The sequence below is a fragment of the Rhynchophorus ferrugineus genome, unplaced genomic scaffold (assembly GCF_030347505.1).
Source record: "Rhynchophorus ferrugineus isolate W39M unplaced genomic scaffold, kcgeb_rfMv2 rfM11, whole genome shotgun sequence".
NCBI classification, from domain to species: domain Eukaryota; kingdom Metazoa; phylum Arthropoda; class Insecta; order Coleoptera; family Curculionidae; genus Rhynchophorus; species Rhynchophorus ferrugineus.
The window spans coordinates 6,011,378-6,034,560 of NW_027472590.1; the positions used below are offsets into that span (position 1 = coordinate 6,011,378).

The 23,183-nt window shown below is 33.4% G+C and overlaps 1 protein-coding gene across 3 annotated transcripts in view; it reads left to right on the plus strand.

Annotated features, from left to right (window-relative positions):
• The window catches only part of ASPP (Ankyrin-repeat, SH3-domain, and Proline-rich-region containing Protein), a 454,315-nt gene that overhangs the window by 207,283 nt on the left and 223,849 nt on the right, over positions 1-23,183 (plus strand). For all 3 annotated transcript variants that reach the window (XM_076417461.1, XM_076417462.1, XM_076417464.1), the window contains one exon: positions 9,739-9,794. In XM_076417461.1, the coding sequence (XP_076273576.1) occupies positions 9,739-9,794 (56 nt within the window). The remainder of the gene's footprint in view (positions 1-9,738; positions 9,795-23,183) is intronic.

Consider the following 23,183-nt stretch of genomic DNA (forward strand, 5'->3'; position numbering starts at 1 on the left):
GTCCTAGGCAAGAGTGCAAAATCCAGGTTGGTCACTTGGCTTGAGTAGGCCTAATGCCGAAGACCGTGGTTCGGGACCCATACTGTAGGTCCAGTCCAGATAAACCCATAGTTGTTAAAAGGAAACTGTAAAATATATTTCTTTCAGAATACATGGCTCATTTTTTCTATTTGCCACTTCAACCTAAGCTATTTGGATTCGTTGTGCATTTGTAAATATATATTACTATTTTTTAAAGAAAATTATTAATATAACTAAATAATCATAACTTCAAATGGTACAGTTTTATGTTACACAGTGTTGTTGTCTATTATGTTTGACTGTCAGGACTTAATTAAGTTACATTATTGTAATATTGTTAGCGTATTCAACAGGAAAAGAGAAAGCAAACATGATTTGCTGCCATATCAAATTTCCTATTATTCATTCATTATTATTGTTATTGTTTATTAGACAAATAACCGTTAAAATTCCATCGATTGTGTCCGTACGCGTTTGCGATAAAATAAACAGAACGTAACGATTTTGTATCGTTTTTAACATACATTTTCCGGCCATGTTGGACTCACGAAAATCAGCACTGCACGACGCATACATACACGTAGCGCGGAGTATTGTTTATTGATGGCATTTTGCATAATAAAACTGGCCTCTCGCATAGAGATTCGTCGATAAATCCGACGTTTTTTAATGAGTTTCCTCATTTGGTTGGGTTTTAACGCCGCGGAATCGACTTGTCGCTGGACCAGTTCTGATGAGAGACGTGGACGTTTCCCGTTCTTGATTTTTTTTAGTATGTTCAGGTTACAGTTACGTGGAATCCGATTCTGAAACCAAAATTGTACGCCAAGAATATATTTAAATATGTGTTTAGGACGGCGTACTTCTGGTTTTTATGATTTTTTTTAGTCAATTAAGGATACATTTATTTTATTTTTGTTTCGAGGACATTTAAACACATTTTGAAAAGTTTTTTTGATCACACAATTAAGATATCAGCTGCCGCGCTTTGTCAGTCTTCATCCAGCTAGGTGATTTGTATACATTCTGGAGGTCATTGAAACAAGCTTTTCAGAGAAAATTATTTATTTAAGTGTCCCTTCTATGTGAACTAACAACCATTTTTATATACCAACAACAATTATAACCAAAAATAGTGAAAATGAATATTTAGATAAACCATATAAATAAAGGAGATATGTACGAAATGTTATAAAGATTGGTGAAAAACTTAAGCAGTTAGAATGCACAAAATTTCGAAAAACATATTTTCGAGAAAAGCGAGGTAAATTTTTCGGCAGTAATTAACTAATTTAAACAACTTACTAAGTAATCAGCTATATCAGCATGATATTTCATTTCTTTATTAGCTTATTTCATGTATGTCATTTTCGGCTTGCTCTTTTTTTTCGAACTTTTGGAGTTTCTTTACTGTCCAGAGAGCTGCGTCGATTTTGTCGGCTTATGTCCACTTCTTCGACATAATTGAAGCTTCTGTAACCAACGGTAGTATTAACCTCGTTTAGAACGGTGAAAATACTAGAAGTTCCTTCGTTAAATAAGCACGCAGCCAAACATGCTGAGGCCACAAGAAGACCGCCTAAACATCCATCGAGTAAATCATCTCTCGGTAAATACTAATTTTCTTCATTTTAACTTTCTTCTTTTTTATTTCTCTTTTTCCTTTTCTTCTTCTTTCACTACAGTTATTTGACTGCTGATCTGAATACCAATTTCAGTAAAATGATCTTTTATTAGGTCTAGTGCTACGCTTTGAACCACCATGCTCGTTTTTCGGACTAGTAATTGTGTCGTGCTCGCTGTTGTTGTGTTTGATTGTAAGATGTATAGAATCTATAGCGACCTTAAGGTATGTCGAATTTTACATCGTGGAACAACGGTCTACAAAATACCCAGAAATATAATCCCAGATGTTGAATCCGATAACGAATAGCTGGCAACCCCGAGACGTTTATCTGGGATGTTACTGAAGGGTATTTCCAATCATTCAGTAACCGACCATCGTTTGGTTTAGACGTGCCACCATCAACTGCCCAAGCCTCGTCATCAGATAACACCGCTGCCATCCGTTTTGTATTTTCCACATTTTTATATTACTTCAATAAATAACGGTCACGTAATGTAAACACCACTGTTTCATTTCGTTTTATCTCCATTCACCGAACCATGTAATTTACCCTACAAATCAAATGGCCAATACTTTGAGTAAATAAATTTTTCTATTTTATTTATTAGTAGTCTATTGGCCCAATATATCTCAATAAAGGATTTTTTAAAGTGTATATATGACCAGAATTATATAATCACATTAACTGGTGGACGATGTCGAGTGATTCCAACATACATTTTTTATTTTAACGAAATAATTAGTTCATTAAATACTATTTTTTTCATACCTCGATCGAAAGTACTTACTTTCGTCTCTAATAACAGGAAAGAAAGTTAAACATTTACTCCCTGTTAGAGATACACCCGCGCCTTCTAGGCGGGAGGAAAGAATTTCTTATGCGTATATACTCGTAACTGGGGACTACTCGCTATAATAATTGTTTACCGCTGACATTAGCGTTGCTACCTCTAACCTTAAAAATAATCATCAATGTTGTTTTGTCGCCACTCGATTCAATAATTCAGAAAAGAATAACAATACGTTATCATCTAATGAATCCACGGATGAGGAATGTTATACGAAAGTTTGATGCATAAGCGTGATTGATAATAAATACAGATACGTTGCCGAAGAAGTCTATTGATGTCGGGGGCAGGCATCGAAAACATTCGTATCAAAAATAAAAGTTAAATTAATAACGTACCTTCGACCGGCTATGAAAAAAAAAATCGTATACACCACACGGGCCAAAAGTTGAAATCTCGGTCCTGCTCGTCATGACCCCCGAGGCGAAACCGAAAATTCAACTTTCGGCCCTTGCGGTGTAATATACTATTTTCATGTTATTTTCCTTTATTTAGTGATGGTACCACTACAAAGAAAGCCACTGGCCGTAAAACTACTTCCACCGTCTGTCTATTCCCTCGCGATGTTTTTCACCTTTAGAGTCATCATCTATTACGTGATGCCACTCGCTTAAAACTCGAGTCGCGTGCTTCCCTCCCTATGAGAGAAACTTCCAAAGCACTTCGAGTCAGTCGCGCCGAAAATAATAATAATACCCCTTTCAGTGTCGATCCGATGCTTCCGCAAGTCTAGCGCCGGCAGGACGTCCTAATTATTCGGTCGCAGCGGGCCGGGGGATGCAGGATTCAGCGCCGATCTCGCTCCGTAAACCATTTCGTCGAACAATCGCTTTAGCTAATTAAGTCGGGAGTTTGTTTGACGACGTCGTACCCCTCGCAATGTTTGCAGAAATGGCACACGGTCGAGGTTATCTTCTTCACGATGCAGACCACAACGTTTTAAAGGTCGAATATCTTTCCGCCGGTTCGCTGCGCCAATAAATTAGTTAAATTAATTAATGGGAATATAATTTTTTAATATTCTTCAAGAAAATTGTGTGTTTATAATATAATTCCGTCTTAGTCTTAAACAACAAGACACATATTGTCCAACTTCTAAACTGTTTGTTTGTTGTTTTTGATGAGGGCGCAGCTCCCATCTCTCTAAACTAACCTGTTGCTGATACTGGGGATGTTTCTCACATCCTAGTCTACACAGCACCAGTGCCAGCTTGTTTGTATATTGCTCAAGTTTCTTCTGATATTTTATACTGAGTTAGTTCCTGTTTCAGTGTTCTCATATTGAGATCTACATGCATTCTACTTATTGTTTGTGCATTTGAGAATATTGAGCATATTATTTAATTATTACAGTTATTTAATTTAACAAGCATTCAACCATTGACCAGGACCACAGAATAACAGTTATTGAAAAAGCCTACAAAAGTAAAAAAAGTATGCTCAGCTATATTCTTAGATGTAGCACAAGCCTTCGATAAAGTTTGGCATGAAGGCCTTGTTCATAAACTACAGAAAATGTTACCAAAACAACTAAAATCGTACATTACAGCCAGAATATTTAGAGTTAAACAAGAAAAAGCTTCTCTACGATATAAGAAGCTAAAGCAGTTGTACAACAAGGAAGTGTACTGAAGCCAATGTTTTTTTTTTACTCTACACTTGTGATATACCACAAATGGAGAATATTATGATGGTTACATTTGCCAATGATACTGCGATTACAGCTGTCGGGGACAATAGTGAAAAAGCCTCACGAAAATTACAACAGGCAAGGGAAAATATAAATAATTGGACACAAGCTTGGAAAATATAAGAATTAATGAAAGTAAATTTGTACATGTGCACTTTACCTACAATCAGACAGTACAAGCACCAATAACATTAAATAATACTATTATTCCATATATATAGCAACAACGCCAAATATCTCGGAATGAATCTCGATGCAAAACTTCGCTGGAAGGAACATATACAGAAGAAACAAAGTACTGGAATTGAAATGTAGGAAAATGTATTGGCTAATTGGAAGAAAATCACAATTATTAGTACATAATAAATTGCTATTGTATAAGCAAATACTAAAACTTATATGGACATACGAGGTTCAATTATGGGGTTGTTCTGCAAAGAGTACCAAATACTACAGGACTGACTACATACATCGAGACCCATAGTCAGTCGAGAAATCAAAATAATGGCAAGGAAGCATGAACAAAGACTCCATTCTCATAAGAATTTTGAAGTTAGTATGTTGAATTAGCCCGAGCAATCATCTCCATCCTTTGCTCTCTCACAATTTATACATTAAAGCATTCGCCCATCTTCGTATGGCATATATATTAATTATAATTCATGTTAAATTATATTAAATATATAAAAATAGTTGTTACTGTATTTTAGATGAAACAAATATTACATTAAGGAATTTCAGTCCCATAGAATACAACATAAAGATAAAGAATGAATACCAATTAAGACCAGATGATATGAACTGTACCTATAACGAATTTTACGATTAACAGACAGTACAAAATGTGGTTTGCATTGTTCTGTTAATCGAAAGGATACGAATTCAAACGTTTGACACTCGAAACGTCGAAGGCGGATGTTGCGACTGCTGGGAATCTGATTATTCCCAGTCTCACGTCGCCGTTGCGAAGAAACAACCAACCATCTACGACTCCGGGCAAAATATTAAACGAATTAAACACGGTCGACCAGATTTCGATTTAATTAGCAGCGCAATTGTTTGGGGAAATGGGCTGTTGCAAGCTCGGCGAGGCGGGGGGAGGTTTGGGAGTGAGAGAATTCGCACTTCTCGTTGCTACTGAATAATTGAAACATCCTGCTCTCGCTGTTGGAACCGCAGAAGTATTTAAATTGACGTTGACATTATTATTTTGGGTGTGAATATGTTCGAGCTGCTTTAAAAGGCTTTCTACGCTAAAAAAACACCTTTCTAAAACGACAAATTCGATGTATACTGGGTTTTTCAATAAGTTCGCGGGGTATTACCTATTCATCAACGTAGAGGTAAAAATTCAAAGTAATTTTAATATCTCATTCTTGTGTTAGGCGCCTGGATGCATTCTGATTATTTTCTCTGGACTAGTTTTTATACCGTGTCGAAAGGACGATGTTAGTTTGGCAACGATTAATTTATCGACTCATTTTCGCACTTCTTTACAAACAAAATGGATATTCTTAATCGGTGTCGATGTGGATGGCTCTCTTGGACTAACCCGTGATTGCATTTGGTATTGTCGCAGTAGATAAGTTATAAAATAAGGAAGGGGTTTAAACACAAAAACTATTACTTTACTCGGAAAACTATTTGTTTTAAAGGAAGGAAGGGTCGACTTGTTAAACGGCCATATAAAACGACAGTGAAGGTTTTTATCTATTATAAAGCAGATCAACACTCGTTCACAGTTAAGGTAGTTTTGGCCGTTGTAAAATTGTTTTTTCTAAACTATATTAATTCACAGCAACCAACTAATCACTTGGTAATAGTTGAAATAATATTGTAAATAGTTAAATAGGTTTAGGTAGGTATTAAGCTAAATTCTGTGTAAGTAGCAGAATATAAAATACGTGTGGATAGGTTAAATAAGGTTTTTGATTATTTTTATTTAGTAATTATAACGATTATTATATGCATATTTAATTTTAAAACGTTTGTTTTGCGCTAAAAATCTAAGTTCGTTTATTTTTTACTTTTTAGTGAGTTCCTTATTTATTTTTTGAAGTCGAGTTCAATTTTTTTGTTAAAAATATCTTATTTTTCCCATTTTAGTGTTAGATATTTGCTCAATAAATTTCGCAATTATTTTATTAAGTATTACAATGGATAGCCCAAGTAAAAGTGCAGTCCGTTGAGGAAAAATAGAAATAAAGAAACAATGATTGAAAATAAGGAACGCTTCAGGCCCCGGGATCCGCTACCTAGTCTAGATGATTTGACAAATGTTCCAAACAAACTAGAAAAAAGGAAGTTGCTACACCCGATGGAAATTCTACTTCCGACTTTTCGTCACATCAGTAACAGTCATCAATAACATTATACACAAATATCTCATTATTTTAGATTCAGTTGATATCTTTAGAGTGTCTGCTATTTCATTCATTTTCAATTTACGGCCATTCAAAATCATTTTGTGGATTTTTAAAATATTTTTGTCGGTAACAGCCTCTTTTGGGCGTTCATTGCGTTCACCGTCTTCGGTGCTCATTTCACCACGTCGAAACTTAGTCCGGAAATTCGGAATCAAGCCAAGTTTTTGCTTCAATTGAATTTTTCCCTTCAAAAAGCAATATTTTATCAACACGCGAAATTCCTTTTTATCCATTTTTTTCACAATAACAAAAGTTGCTTCACTCAAAAGGCTGTAATTCAAAAAGTAATGATCCGACAGCTCTCAAATTTGTACACGCATCTTTTGAAGGTTAGGGCTAACTAAAAAACATATGGATTTAATTCTAGTAGCGCTATATATGTGTCAGGCTATGGACTTTTCAATTGACTTGTTACAAGCAAGGGACTAACATTATAAAATAACTTTAGTACCCGCCAATCTAGACGCAAACATTTAGAGTGGCCTAAAGACGTTTTCAATCAATGTTCATAATCAAAACAGCCGGATATACTTAAATACTCGTTTAAATCCGCATGTTAATGACCTTGAAAACCAGTCCAATCTTCAAATCAATTAAAATTACATAACACAGATTCTGGGAATGCTAAAAATATCACCATCAAGTTTCGCAATGTGTGGGAAACAAGACAACAATTTTATAATTACGGGTACTTGTTTTTTTCGATGGGATAGTTTAAAACACAACAGCTTTTATCATCGTCTGAACAAAAAACAGACACATCCCGGCATGTTGTTCTCTTTTATGGTAAACCAATACACGGGCCGGTTATAAGGTTTCATTGAAAATATGAAACTTGATATGTTTTATCGACGATTTGGTTGAAATCGACCAGTGAACTTTCGATAACTTGTCATTGGATTAATAAAAAATAATTTTGTTGTAATAAAATCAAATAAAAATAAAAATTAACACATAAGTATTATATGGAGTGAAATTATTTTATAAATTATATTTTCGTACATCTTATATTAGATATGCCTAATACATTTTTTTAAAAATATATTTTAAAGTCTCCTTTTACCAACTATGGGTTTATCTGGACTGGGCCTACAGTTTAACATGGGTTCCGAACTACGGTCCTCAGCATTAAGCCTACCGACTGGCGAGTGACCAACTTTAGAAATCATCCCAGAAGACATCCGGTCTTACCCAGCCTGGTTACTGGCGTGACTGGGATAATTTTCCTTGTCGGCTTTTACACTCTTGGCTAGGACAATCACAAATCTTAAACAATCACAAATATAAATTTACGACCATGTCCCAGCAGGATTCGAGCCCGCGGCTACGGCAACAGTAGGAGGAACGTCCTATCGCCTTTACCCCTGCGCCACCAAGCCGGCCCTAATAAATTCTTAATATACTTTCTATTCAATTAGAATACAACATTCAAGTATTAATAATTTTATATTCTAATCCCATAATTTTTCTTTTCTTTTATTTTGAGCGCCGATCTAACACTACACTATTCTCATTTTCTTAATTTTGGAATATTTTCAAGAACTTTTTTTAAGGTGCTTTTTTGTATGTTGGCCGAATTATTTTCTGCCTTTTTTCTTTTAGTTGTTCATCACGTCCTGGCTTTCTCTGGTAAGGTGGGGTAAGTTCAGAGTTCCAGTCTTTTGTCGTATACCGCCACCTACACCCAGCTATATCAATGATATAGAGTTGTTAAGATTTCGTGTTGACATGGTTTTGGAGTCTTTGTTAATGGAAATCAGCAAATCTTCTGATAGTGTCTGTAACCATATCAATTCGTAGGTCGCGACGGATGTAACAAACCGGTACATACCAAGGCACGTTCACAATACGCTTTAGTACCTTATTTTGGACTCTCTGAATCACTTTGACATTGGAGTCACTGGCGCAGCCCCACAGCTAAATCCCATAGTTCCACACTGGTCTCAGCATCTGCTAATTTGAAATCAGCTTGTTGCAAGTCGATAGCTCGGAGTTTCGGCCAAACAACCAATACATTTTCCTGAACTTAATGTTTAGTACATCGCGTTTCTTTTTTATATGCCCTTTCCATCTGAACTTGGCATCCAGGGTCATGCCAAAGTATTTTGCTCCCTTGGCCATATAGAACTTGCATGATTCCTCTATTTGTGAACTCATTGTGTGTAGATTTTGCTTCATTCAATTTGATTCGTCATTTTTTAGTCCAGATAGTAACTTTACCAAGAGAAGATTGGAATTGCCAAGTTGTCAAGAGGTTACATTCTCTGCTACTACTACTAATATTGGTGTATCATCACTGATGTAAGGGAGATAAAGCACTGGCCCTAACACACATTCTGGAAGCTTGTTAATCCTTGTTGATTTGAGTGAACAGGATTTTAATAGCAGGTAAAAATGCTTAGGGATAATTGACTTGATTGACAATATCGAGAAAGGCATGAACATATACGTACAATTTTTTTTATGTTTTAATTTTTATGGGTATAATTTATTTCCTGGGGGAAGCCCAACATTTGTAGAGCGTTTCTATAGTCTGTTAATGTATTAAAATTAGTTTCTATGAAAATTGTTGATTAAATGTTTACCATTTGCAGTGATTTGTAATTTTAAACTTGGCACCAAAGGAAACTCGTTAATTCGTTCCTACCGAAACCGTCAGCCACCAAATTAAGATATTACCCGACATTATCTCCCCGCCGAATTATATAAATTGGATTCGGTGAGAGGTACCTCATTTTCAGCGAGTACATTTGAATATTAATGTAGGAATTTACGTCGAGATGGCGTCTTATACAATAACTCGTATTGTGAACAGCCGGATAATAAATTGCGGAAGAATTATGTTGAAATCGACCCATTTTTTTGCACGATCTATAGATACAACTACACTAAAGCGTCATCGATAGATATCGTGGCCATTGGACAGGGACGCTGTAAATATTTCTCGATTCCCTGGCGTGTAATTGACCGGATTCCGGGGAGGGAACATGTCGGCGGAGAATATCAAAAGTAACGACAGGGCGTTATCATTTTCTAGCCAAATACGTTCTGCCCGAAAAAGATATTTTTTCGTTGTTACTGTTATCACGAACCATATATTAAACGATGTTCTGTTCTCTTTTGCAGGAGGGACCTTTGAAAATAGAAATGGTATGAAGGAGCCCGAACACCTTAGTGAGACGGTAAGTTTGGTTTAACTCGGAGAGTGAATTAATTTTAAGGGTTTTGTTGTGCATCATTAATCCTACTTTATGTGATATATTTCGATGCTGTTCATTATCTGTTTGAATTTTTGATATACTATTAAGATTGAAACAATGACCTACGGTGGTGCAGTTAGTACCGTGGGTAGAACATCACATTTTAGCGTTTATTTTGGATTTCAGCGTACTCATTTAGTTTAGAAGAAAGTGTGTGGTGTTTTCTTGAATAAAAGCCTTCTTATAATCTCGTATATAGTATAGTAGATCAGTACAATGAATATCGTAAAGAAAAAGCAGCTTTGTTTTGAACAAATTTAAATTTTGAATTTGAGACATAACTCGATTCAATTTTATATGTAATTTTGAAGACAGAATTATTAATAAAAGAATCTATTAATACTTCAGTTTGGTGATCAATTTTTGGGAAATCAAAGCACATTCGATATCTTCCTGAGGAATTTACATAAAGTATTCGATCTTATCATTTCTTTCGGATTTAACCGTACTTATCGAGTATATGAAAAAGTTTGTAGCGTTTTTAAAATAAAATCCTCTTTATAATTTATAGTATAAAGATTAATATAATAAATATAATTAAGAAGAAAGCATTTATGAAGCGGTTTTGTTTTGAGAAAATCTAAATTTTAGTTTTAATTTACCTCTTTTATATGTCATTTTAGACTGAATATTATTAATAAAAAAAAACAATACTCCAGTTTGTTAGATAACTTGAGAATTTTTTAAAAAATTAAAGTATATTCAAGATCTTACTGAAGTATTTTTGTAAAGCAATCAAGGGTTCTCAGATAGATCAGGAATAATGAAAAATAATACGAATATTCGAGTTTGAGGGTTTATGGTGACCAAAAGCGTTTGTTTGTGGACTAATTATTGATGGTAATTTTAAACATTTCAATTGAGCATTCTTGGGGAAACAAAGCATGAATATGAGTAAACATTCACAGTCATTGTTGAATTAAATACACTCCTCTGGAGATTTTATAAGACTTTTTTGATTAATATGTTGTTGATTAAAAAAATAGGGGATGAAGTTTTGCGGTTAGTTTATTAATAAATTGGCTTTCGAATTGTATTATAGATCAACGTCTTTGATTTTAGATCAAGATGAGAGTATCTTCCGACTAACCAGTATAGTTGTTTTATTTTGGTTCTAATGTGTATTGCTTTTTGTCTCACATGATGCTTATTTTGTTAATGTTGTCTGTTAATTAAACTTAATTAGCGTTTGATGGACGGAGCTGATATGTCACTAGTGCACTCCCTATAAGTTTAAAACTACGGTACTTTTAACGCATAGCACTATACTGATTCAAAAGGTTTTTGTGTCTTCAACCTCCGGGCTGGCCCACTGTTCTTGAAATAGTTGTAGTACTGTGACATTTGTCCTTTTACGTAGTCTCATTTAGTATTTTTCTGTTTCTATAAAAAAAAGTATGTAATTTAAGCGCTAATCCTTGGTAACATTACAAGACCTTTATTTTGGTATGTTTGGCTTATATTGATATGGATTTCTTTGCGCAACCGCATAATTTTACACCGTAGGTTCACGCTGGCTTCAAAATTTGACTGAATAGTAACAATTTATTGTGAAGTAAGCCACAACATTGTTTGAGTCCCATACAAAGCTCTGCTAGTTTTTTTTTAACAAGCTCTTTCCACTTGAACTTGGTATTCAGTGTCATGAAGGTAGTTTGGTGTGTTCGCGTAAGGAATTACTATAGAACCAATTATCCTTTTAATTTGTTAGGTTTAGAACTATATCTTCATTTTTATTTGAGTTCTTTAAGAGATTTCAGACGTTAGTAGGGTCAAACTAAAGTATTTGTTCAGAATCTTCATTTTCTTAATGTTTTCATTGTCACCCAAAGGCAATAATCAGGATTTTGGCCACCTATTAAGTTATTAAGGAATCCAGAAAATATTTAATTTTTCACAATATACATTTTTGTGTTTGGGCTGACCCAGTTTATTTAAAATAGTTTTATCAACTGGTGCTCTGCTTTGTTGTAATTTTTTCTTGCTTTTCGCTCTGTTGCTTCGAACTTTCTAATTTGTTATCCAGTTGTTTGATTGGTTTTAGCAGAACATGTAGGTTCATGTTTTCTTCTATGTCCATCCTGAATCTGTAATTATTTTGTTAGTAATGGTAAAAGGGATCTATTTATTATTGTCTTGACTACCGGCAGAATAAAAGGAGCGTGATCTGAAGATACTTGTCTCCAACATTGATGTAACTGGATGATATGTTTCTCCATGTGAAAACGTTAATTATACCTTATACTAATTTATTCTAAGAACAAGGTTTTTGCGGATAGTTTTAAAGATTTCAAACAGACTCTGTATTTATGTTTATATTTTCTTACGCTCGATAGAGACCCTTGCGTAAACACTCGGTGACACTAATCTCTATCTTAAAACAGGACAAGACGGAAATTTTAAATGGGGAAAACACCATCTCGTTGTGCCTCTCGTAGGCGAATAGCGCAACGCAAACAATACGGAGAGGAGATTACGATTCAGTGTCTTTAGCAACGTTCCGTTCGTGTCCTACTATCTACGTCAGCGTTTATCTTAATAACAATATAAAAGTTTTGCAAAGCAAACAGGGCCCTGCGGAACGGGTATCTCGCGAAAATCGTTAATTAGAAGTACTTTGAGTCGTTCCGAGACGCCCATGGAAAGCGTCTAATCATAATAGATCAGTAAATATCCTTTCGGGTTGGTGCGTGTGTTTTATTTCAGCTCATTAAGTTTGGTCGTTACCAATAAAAGCTCGCTGCGTCGTTCTAATTATGTAGGGCCGTGTTGTTTCGTCCATTTTTACGCGGAACTTGTTCATTATTTCGTCGCTGTTGGTGTTATCTTAAGAAATTTACTGTAAACCGAAGGATACTGAAGTAAATATCAACAATACGCCAGAAGTTTCATATAAGAAGGAGTTTCGCATAAGAAGCTAATAATTTATTAATGTTATGAAAAGTAGTACATTCTTTGTACGGGTCAAACTGTTAAAGAATGTTGTTTGAGTATTATACACATATTGTTTTTTTATTTATTGTATCTTACATTAAATATGCTTAGTTCAATCGTAATTTACAAATTAATTTATTATTAGTGTTCTGTTATACTTACATTAATACACAAGCAAGATGAGTGTGATATAAATACGTCAGTAGTATGCCTAGATCTTTAGCTGATTCTGCTTGAGGAATCGGCCATCCACCAAGTGATATAATTAGGGTTCTGTCATTTGGCCGCAGCGCAAAATCACTATGGACAGATTTGGAGCTATTAAGTTGTATTTTCCAGTCTCTGGTCCATTTGTAGATCTTGCTAACCGTTACTTATACATTTGCTATAGCTTTAGGCAGAGACATCTTTGACCATGACAACTGTGTCGTCAGTAAATGTTACAGGTACTTTTTCTTTTGTTGTTTGGATATCAGCAGTATAGAGCAGATACAGGATTGGTCCCAAGACACTACCCTGTGGAACTCCAACCCAAATGTGTTTAAGTGTTGAGAATGCCCTTTCACGCGAGACTCTAACTTTTCTTTGAAAAAGATATGACTTCAACTGGCGACAGTAGTTCGACGGTGGCAATTTGCACAATATACGTGTTAATGAAGGTGATATTCAGGTGACACTATCCCTCAATAAGTCAATAAATAGGTAATATAGAAAATTAATGGTAAATTATATGAGAATGCATATACAGATTTATAGAAGTGTAAGGCATACATTGTTGCAGTAAAATGTTATCCTTTTTTAATGCTATCTTGTCAAGTGACTTGAAACTAATTGGCTTGAGGATGATAGTAAAGATAATACTAAAATATTCATTATACTTACATGCGTTTAACACACTTATCTTTCACTCAATTTTGCAGATATTAGAACAATGTATAATATTAGCTGTTCCATGATTCCGAATTGTTAAGAAACCTATTTTATTTTTAAACATTTTACCTATATTGTATTAGTTTATTCGTATTGTTTATATCTACATATAATAGTTAAGATATAAGATACCTCTGTGTCTTTAGAAACTGAACAATATAAATATATATATATATATATATATATATATATATATATATATATATATATATATATATATATATATATATATGAAATAATATAAACAAGGTAAGACTTTACTTAATATGAAACACTTTAGCAATACGAAAGAAAACTTCTAGTCACTAAGTCTGCTCGTTGCGACTTCAACACTGTTATAAAACTCCCACATGGACTTACCAAATCTGATGGCTTTCCTTGTTGTAACGTTTATTCTCTTCCATTTTTATCATAATTTATTAATGTTATGAAAAGTAGTACATTGTAAAATTCTTTGCACGGATCAAACTGTTAAAGAATGTTGTTTGAGTATTATACACATATTGTTTTTTTATTCATTGCATCTTACATTAGATATGCTTAGTTCAATCCTAATTTACAAATTAATTTATTATTAGTGTTCTGTTATACTTACATTAATACACAAGCAAGATGAGTGTGATATAAATACGTCAGTAGTATGCCTAGATCTTTAGCTGATTCTGCTTGAGGAATCGGCCATCCACCAAGTGATATAATTAGGGTTCTGTCATTTGGCCGCAGCGCAAAATTACTATGGACAGATTTGGAACTATTAAGTTGTATTTTCCAGTCTCTGGACCATTTGTAGATCTTGCTAACCGTTACTTATACATTTGCTATAGCTTTAGGCAGAGACATCTTTGGCCATGACAACTGTGTCGTCAGTAAATGTTACAGGTACTTTTTCTTTTGTTGTTTGGATATCAGCAGTATAGAGCAGATACAAGATTGATCCCAAGACACTACAAGACACAACTCTAACCCAAATATGTTTAAGTGTTGAGAATGCCCTTTCACGCGAGACTCTAACTTTTCTTTGAAAAAGATATGACTTCAACTGGCGACAGTAGTTCGACGGTGGCAATTTGCACAATACACGTGCTAATGAAGGTGATATTCAGGTGACACTATCCTTCAATAAGTCAATAAATAGGTAATATAGAAAATTAATGGTAAATTATATGAGAATGCATATACAGATTTATAGAAGTGTAAGGCATACATTGTTGCAGTAAAATGTTATCCTTTTTTAACGCTATCTTGTCAAGTGGCTTGAAACTAATTGGGTTGAGGATGATAGTAAAGATAATACTAAAATATTCATTATACTTACATGCATTTAACACACTTATCTTTCACTCAATTTGCAGATATTAGAACAATGTATAATATTAGCTGTTCCTTGATTCCGAATTGTTAAGAAACCTATTTTATTTTTAAACATTTTACCTATATTGTATTAGTTTATTCGTATTGTTTATATCTACATATAATAGTTAAGATATAAGATACCTCTGTGTCTTTAGAAGCTGAACAATATAATATATATATATATATATATATATATATATATATATATATATATATATATATATATATATATATATATATATATATATATATATATATATGAAATAATATAAAAAAGGTAAGACTTTACTAAATACGAAACACTTTAGCAATACGAAAGAAAACTTCTAGTCACTAAGTCTGCTCGTTGCGACTTCAACACTGTTATAAAACTCCCACATGGACTTACCAAATCTGATGGCTTTCCTTGTGGTAACGTTTATTCTCTTCTATTTTTATCATAATTTATTAATGTTATGAAAAGTAGTACATTCTTTGCACGGATCAAACTGTTAAAGAATGTTGTTTGAGTATTATACACATATTGTTTTTTTATCGTAATTTACAAATTAATTTATTATTAGTGTTCTGTTATACTTACATTAATACACAAGCAAGATAAGTGTGATATAAATACGTCAGTAGTATGCCTAGATCTTTAGCTGATTCTGCTTGAGGAATCGGCCATCCACCAAGTGATATAATTAGGGTTCTGTCATTTTGCCTCAGCGCAAAATTACTATGGACAGATTTGAAGCTGTTAAGTTGTATTTTCCAGTCTCTGGTCCATTTGTAGATCTTGCTAACCGTTACTTATACTTTTGCTATAGCTTTAGGCAGAGACATCTTTGGCCATGACAACTGTGTCGTCAGTAAATGTTACAGGTACTTTTTCTTTTGTTGTTTGGATATCAGCAGTATAGAGCAGAACAGGATTGGTCCCAAGACACTACCCTGTGGAATTCCAACCCAAATATGTTTAAGTGTTGAGAATGCCCTTTCACGCGAGACTCTAACTTTTCTTTCAAAAAGATATGACTTCAACAGGCGACAGTAGTTCGACGGTGGCAATTTGCACAATACACGTGCTAATAAGGGTGATATTCAGGTGACACTATCTTTCAATAAGTCAATAAATGGGTAATATAGAAAATTAATAGTAAATTATATGAAAATGCGTATACAGATTTATAGAAGTGTAAGGCATATATTGTTGCAGTAAAATGTTATCCTTGAGGAGGATAGTAAAGATAATACTAAAATATTTATTATACTTACATGCGTTTAACACACTTCTCTAATTTTGCAGATATTAGAACAATGTATAATATTAGCTGTTCCGTGATTCCGAATTGTTAAGAAACCTATTTTATTTTTAAACATTTTACCTATATTGTATTAGTTTATTCGTATTGTTTATATCTACATATAATAGTTAAGATATAAGATACCTCTGTGTCTTTAGAAGCTGAACAATATATATATATATATATATATATATATATATATATATATATATATATATATATATTATCTTATTATTATATATATATACTTTACTAAATACGAAACACTTTAGCAATACGAAAGAAAACTTCTAGTTACTAAGTCTGCTCGTTGCGACTTCAGGACTGTTATAAAACTGCCACTTGGACTTACCAAATCTGATGGCTGTCCTTGTGGTAACGTTTATTCTCTTCTATATTTTGATCTTTTTATATCATCATTTAAATATCCCATAAACTCTATGCCGCAAAATAGAAAATGGTCTAAAATATCAAATTAGCAAATGGTCTTCGATGGTTTGCAAATACTCTAATTATTTGGTATTTAAAACGAGCTTCTAGGGGAAATTAAGACCGGTCTGCACTGGGATATTTTGAGACAAAACAGGCAGATATATTTGTTGTTTGTTATTGAAACTAAATCCGCTTTTAACTGTACTTCAAATTACTGCTACTTAATACTTAAATAAAATACGATGAAGGTCAATTTCATTTACAATTGTAAGGAGACTTATTCTATCTTCTGATCTGAGAGGGTGCATATCATCCAAAAAATCGAAATTAACTAGTTCTTTTGGGAGAAATAGACTGTAAAAAGGGATCAACATCAATTTTTATCTGCCGATCAAAAGACAAACTGGTTTGAGAAATGTGCGGTGTACAGAGTATCCTAAAAAACTGCATGAAACATTTTAAGTGATAGTTTTATTAAATTAGGTAAATTTAACAAAACAATAACATGGACTTTTAGCAATAATATACTATGTATATAATAATATACAAGTTTCGAAGTGGCCTCCTTCTAGTCTATAAGAGAATGCAAAATTTTCCCATTTGCATTCCATTCTTTTATTTTTAAATTCAAGGTGGTGATTTCGTTAGGACTTCTAACTGAATTGATGTTGTGTTTTTTTATTAAATAGGATAGATCATCTTTATTAATGATATTTATACTCTGCATTTGTGGGGTATGTATTTGTCTTATGTCTGACCAAATTATATCTGTTGTTACACCAGATTTCAATTTTTCAATAAAAATGTTTTTCTCAGATTTCAGAAGATACCTTTACAATAATCTTCAAATAAGTTCTGTTTCCATATTATTTAACATATTATTTGTTCCACAACAATCTACAAAATTAGTGTTATAACTTATTTTCTCATTATCTGCTGCTAATTTTGCCTATGAAAAAATGATATTACCTCAACAAAATGTAAATACAAAATTAACCTAAAAATAACATCTAACCATAACTAAGACTGTGGTACGGAAGGCATGGTAGAAAAGGACGCGAATTATGAAAACTATCCGGTTAGAAAGAACAAGTGTGCATGTGCAGTCCTAGCTAATAGAAACTTGTATAGGCATGGATGGCGAGGTCTGTTACTGTACATCTTTGGCTTGAATCTACTAACAGAAATGTTTTAACTTATGTCATCCATTGTAAATCCCTGAAAATTAACAAACACTCCTAATATATTTCCTAAAACATTACCATACAATCTGTATAGTTAAATTTCATGAGAAACAGTTGTTAAATATTGTCGCGTATATAACTAAATTCCCGCATCTAATTTAAATAATCACATAAATATTTTACATAATATCTAATACGGACGTCGAAAGATCGCTTTGTTGTTGTCCCAACTAATGCGACGTCTAGAGGATCTTGAAAATCATCATATCATCATTGTGTGTACGTTATTATTCCTAATCCAAGCGTGTCGATCGGACATTTTTGAATATCAAAAAGTACATTCGTATAACCCTCCTCCCTCCTTGGAGACCCAGTGAATTATTCAACCAAACCCAATGCTTCGTGTGTCCGTCTCTTGTAAACGTTACACAAGCAACATCAGTAAATATCTCAAGCGTCGGGCGCACCGAAATATATGCGAAATATATATTGAAAAAATATGTAAATGTTCAGTTTCCGCCTTCGCGGGTGTAGCTCTTAACATTCGTCGTTTTACATCAAATTTATATCGTGTCCTAAGTAAAAAGTCTCATTTACATAATCCCCTAGTTCATCTTTAATATTACATCTCAATTAATTTCAATAAATCTGTATTTTAATGGACAGTTTCGTATAAAATATAAATACAATATTGACAATCTTAAAAAACATCTTTCAGTCTAATATTTAATACTTTATATATATATATATATATATATATATATATATATATATATATATACATATATATTTTAAAGTCTCCTTCTACCAACGGGGGTTTATCTGGACGTAAGATATCCGGTCTTACACAGCCTGGTTACTTACTGGCATGACTGGGATCATTTTCCTTGTCGGATTTTGCACTCTTGTCTGGGACAATCGCAACAATAGGTGGACCGTTTTGTCGCCTTTACCACTGCGCCAACCAGCCTGCAATAATTGATACTTGTGTAGTTTCATAGTTCGCAGTATATCTCTCTGATCACATCTTTCAGTCTAACATTCAGCAGTTCACATTCTTCGATTTTCATTAATAAAAAATGTCTAATTATTACCAGTTACTACAATTTTTGCTACTATTCTTAATAGAAAACCTCATTAATGACTTGACTGCTTCCAACACAACAAGAATCATTTTGTTCTCTGTTCTTGTTATCGTTAAATTTTTTTCATGTGTTGATACCTATTCGATGTCATTGCAAATGATGTCTTCTTCTTCTGATGTCAAATAAAAATAGTTGCTGTTTGAATTTTATAACTTTGAAAAACTTAACTTTACATTCTGCACTTACCCTTGTTCTTCCATATTTTTAAACTAATGTATGTTAAACCACCAAGAATAACACAACAATTTAGTTATTATTACTATATAATTATTAATGTAACTTAAAATATAAATATTCAAGATTTTTTGTTGTTTTGGCTTGATCGACTGTACCAATGGACTCGAAAAAAATGGACTAACGTATCCTATATTAACCCAAACTCGACGAAGCAACTTATAATTTCATTCGCACTGCAGATTTCTCACATAGTCGGCCGCTGAACAAGAATAAAACCGAATAAGGAAACGGAACGGGTTAGTCCACCATCGGAAGCGGAAAGAGAAAATGGCGCAAAACAGTCGGCCGCTGCGTCGAAAATAATTTCGCCGATGAAATTGCCATTCCGAGAAAATTACGGTTCCCCCGACTGCATAATGAATCTTATATCGGACGCTCGGGACGATTTTAAATTCAACCTTAAAGATGCACGATATATATTTTACGTAACATGTCGACCGTTAGGATGAACGTTAAAAACCGAAGCAAATGGCTATTTGCATATTCCCTCGTTCGAGCTGGTCCCGTCTTTTTTTTTGTCTCCTCATCCGTGCGTGTATATATGTCTTCAATCTTATCTGAATCTGTTCTTTCTGTACTCGTAAGAAAATGTTCCATGGTATTAGGCCGTGGATTAAAATCGTTCAAAATAATGGAAGAGTTTCTAACTGTTCTGTCTTCCTAACAGTTCCAACTAAGAGGTTTTTTTGGCAAAATTAGTTTTGACCCTCCAACTTTTCGTTTCGTTTTATATATATATATATATATATATATATATATATATATATATATATATATATATATATATATATATATAATTCCTCTTCCCCTATACTTACTATGAAGATTTCCTGCTATCTTTGGAATATCTAAATTCATACAATTTTTATTACATTACACATTTTTAAACGCAAATTTTAAATTTGTAATATCTCCGAAAATATTTGTTTAATTTACATGCTGTAAGGAATCATATTGATCTATATTAATTGCACACTGTATTTAAGGTACTTAATTCGATAAGGATTAATGTAAAAAGTAAACAATAAAAATGGTTAATGTGGGTTATCCCTAAAAGATAAACATATACCATCGCGGACTTTTTTGTAGACCTTTTTATGGTGTACAATACTGTAGTACATTAATTTGATCTAACTCGTAGGGTTAGGCAGCGTTTTTGCTAATTGCTAAATAAGCCTAAAAAAATAGGTTAATTTACGACATCACGTTAGAAACCTCTAAAATTAGCAATGTTGCCTTAGTATATTATGCATGTATTATACATATAAACCTTCCTCTTGAATCACTCTATCTATTGAAAAAAACCGCATCAAAATCCGTTGCGTAGTTTTAAAGATTTAAGCGCACATAGGGATATAGGGACAGAAAAGGCGACTTTGTTTTATACTATGTAGTGATAAAGTAATCGTTTGCGAACTTTTATTCGAGCTTATAGTGTCGTGCTGTTGACGATTAAGAGGAACCCGCGATGGTACCGTGGTTCCGAGACCGGTACCATCATCCCGATAGAGGCACCTGTGGCGGGCGACGAAAAAAAAAACACGGATCGTGATGGCGATGATGATGATGATGATGACGGTTTTCCATTATACATCTCCACTCTGTAATTTCCGACTGGGGCTCACTTCTTGAGCGTAAAGAATGGTCCGGTACCACCGACGCGACACAGTGGGAAAATAACAGAAAAAACGTAAAATTGCCTACGATCTCACGCACAATTTTGTTATTTATAGTTTCCCTCGGTTTATTAGTAAAAATAAAAGTACTATTCTTCCAGTTTTCTTGTTTCTTCTTCTATATCTATTATTATCAGCTGCTGGAAGAAGATCATCGAATGCTGTTAGGGCCTACTTGCACCAACCTCGAATAATAAAAAATATATATCAGGGTGTATTTAAATATAAGCCATATTGGACGGTTCGGTACCAACGACGCAACACAGTCAGAAAATAACAGAAAAAACGTAAATTTGCCTAGGATATCCCGCCAAATTTTGTTATTTATAGCATCTCTCGGTTTATTAATAAAAATAAAGCCACTATTCTTTAATTTTTCTTGGTTCTTCTTCTACATCTGTTATTTTTCAGGACTTTAAAATAAATGTCATATCAGTTGCTGGAAGAACATCATCATCAACGATATAGATGACAAAAGAACTTTAGTTATTCGCTAATATAAAAATATAAAGAATTAGAATTATATATTAATATTATATTTAGAGTATCTTTCGATCTATTAATAAAAATATATATACTATGCTTTTATTTTTGTTGTTTATTCACGTAAAGCACGCGAAACTGATCTTCTAGTGCTATTGGAACTAACATATAATACATTCTATTGATAACAATTATAATGGAACAGTGTTTACCAATATAGATATAAAAGCTCTGGTCTCTTGAAAATGTTAGAAGATGACAAATTGGCCCTGATCGAACGAGGTGGTTGTAGTTTGTATGTTAGTGTCAATCATTGATAGAAAAGTTGACAGAAACGCCATCAAACATTGTTAATCTCCTCTTACTAATGATGCATCACGGTTTTGATGGGAATCGGTTCCTCGATAGCCCTCGAGATGAAAGTGTGTGGTGTTCATTTCTGTGATGTTGAATTCAAATGTCAGCAAAAAGAGGTAAGAAATAATAGCTAGTAATAGAAAATACATTAAACAATGCGTATAAAATAGGGCTTTGAATTTCTTGGATGTTCCTCAAGATCAAAATATAGCAGAAAAAATATATAAAAACAAGTGTATACAGGGATGCTCAAGTTGTCTTTTCGGCATTGGCCTCTGTTGTTTGGTTTGAAGAAAAATACTAGTGAAGTCCGTTAAACGCTTTTCAAATCCACAAAGAATTTCCAAATAGCTTAGTAGTTGAAGCACTAATTATTTCCCCAACTACTGATACCAATTGAACAAATTACATACCATACTGTAGGGAAAAAGACCAGTAATAACCATTAACAGATCTAAAGTGCCATGATGACACTCTAGGAGTTGAAAAAAGTTGTCATCAAGTATGCATCATTGCAGCTCGAATGGGAAACATTAATCACTGTACCCAACTTACATATCAGACATAGCCTTGTGATAACAACTTGTTCAAATCGGTGCACCATAGCTTGGCTGACAAACCAACATCGTTCTTTCCACATCGTATCACTTTGAATAGAAAGATGAAAAAAAAAAGATTAATATATATTGTACTATTTTTTCTCAATTAACATCTTTTTAAAATGAAATACATTTCTAAAATACTTGGAAGCACCATATAACTTTTTTTTAATGTCTTAAACTAAAATAAATACACATTTTAATTTCATCTAATAAGACAATGTGTATACCTTTACTTCCTAGCATTGCAGTTTATTGTACTGAATTTAAATTGGAGTAAATATTTTTCAGATAAGGCTCCCTGCTATTGTTTCAAAAATACTACATTTTTCTCTATTTATATTTCACCCTGGGTAGCCAACATCAACTATCCTAAAGCAACATATGCAGATGTTGGTGCCCCTTGTCTGGGAAACGAAGTCGGATTTCTTAGATCGTAACAATGTTTTTGTTTCGTTTTTTTAAGTAGATACGTCGGTCAGGGCCGAACCTGTAGCAGATAACAAGAGAAATAAGACCGTTTCCATAATATATAAGAATATACTTTGTTGTTCTATATTTTCTTAAACACTAAGCAATTAACATATACACTTTGTGTCGTTAGGTAATTATCTATTCTGATTATTTTTTCACTTCAAAGAGTCATTTATTAAAAATTATTATTAAAATATCTTCCATCATTTTCGTCAACTTTT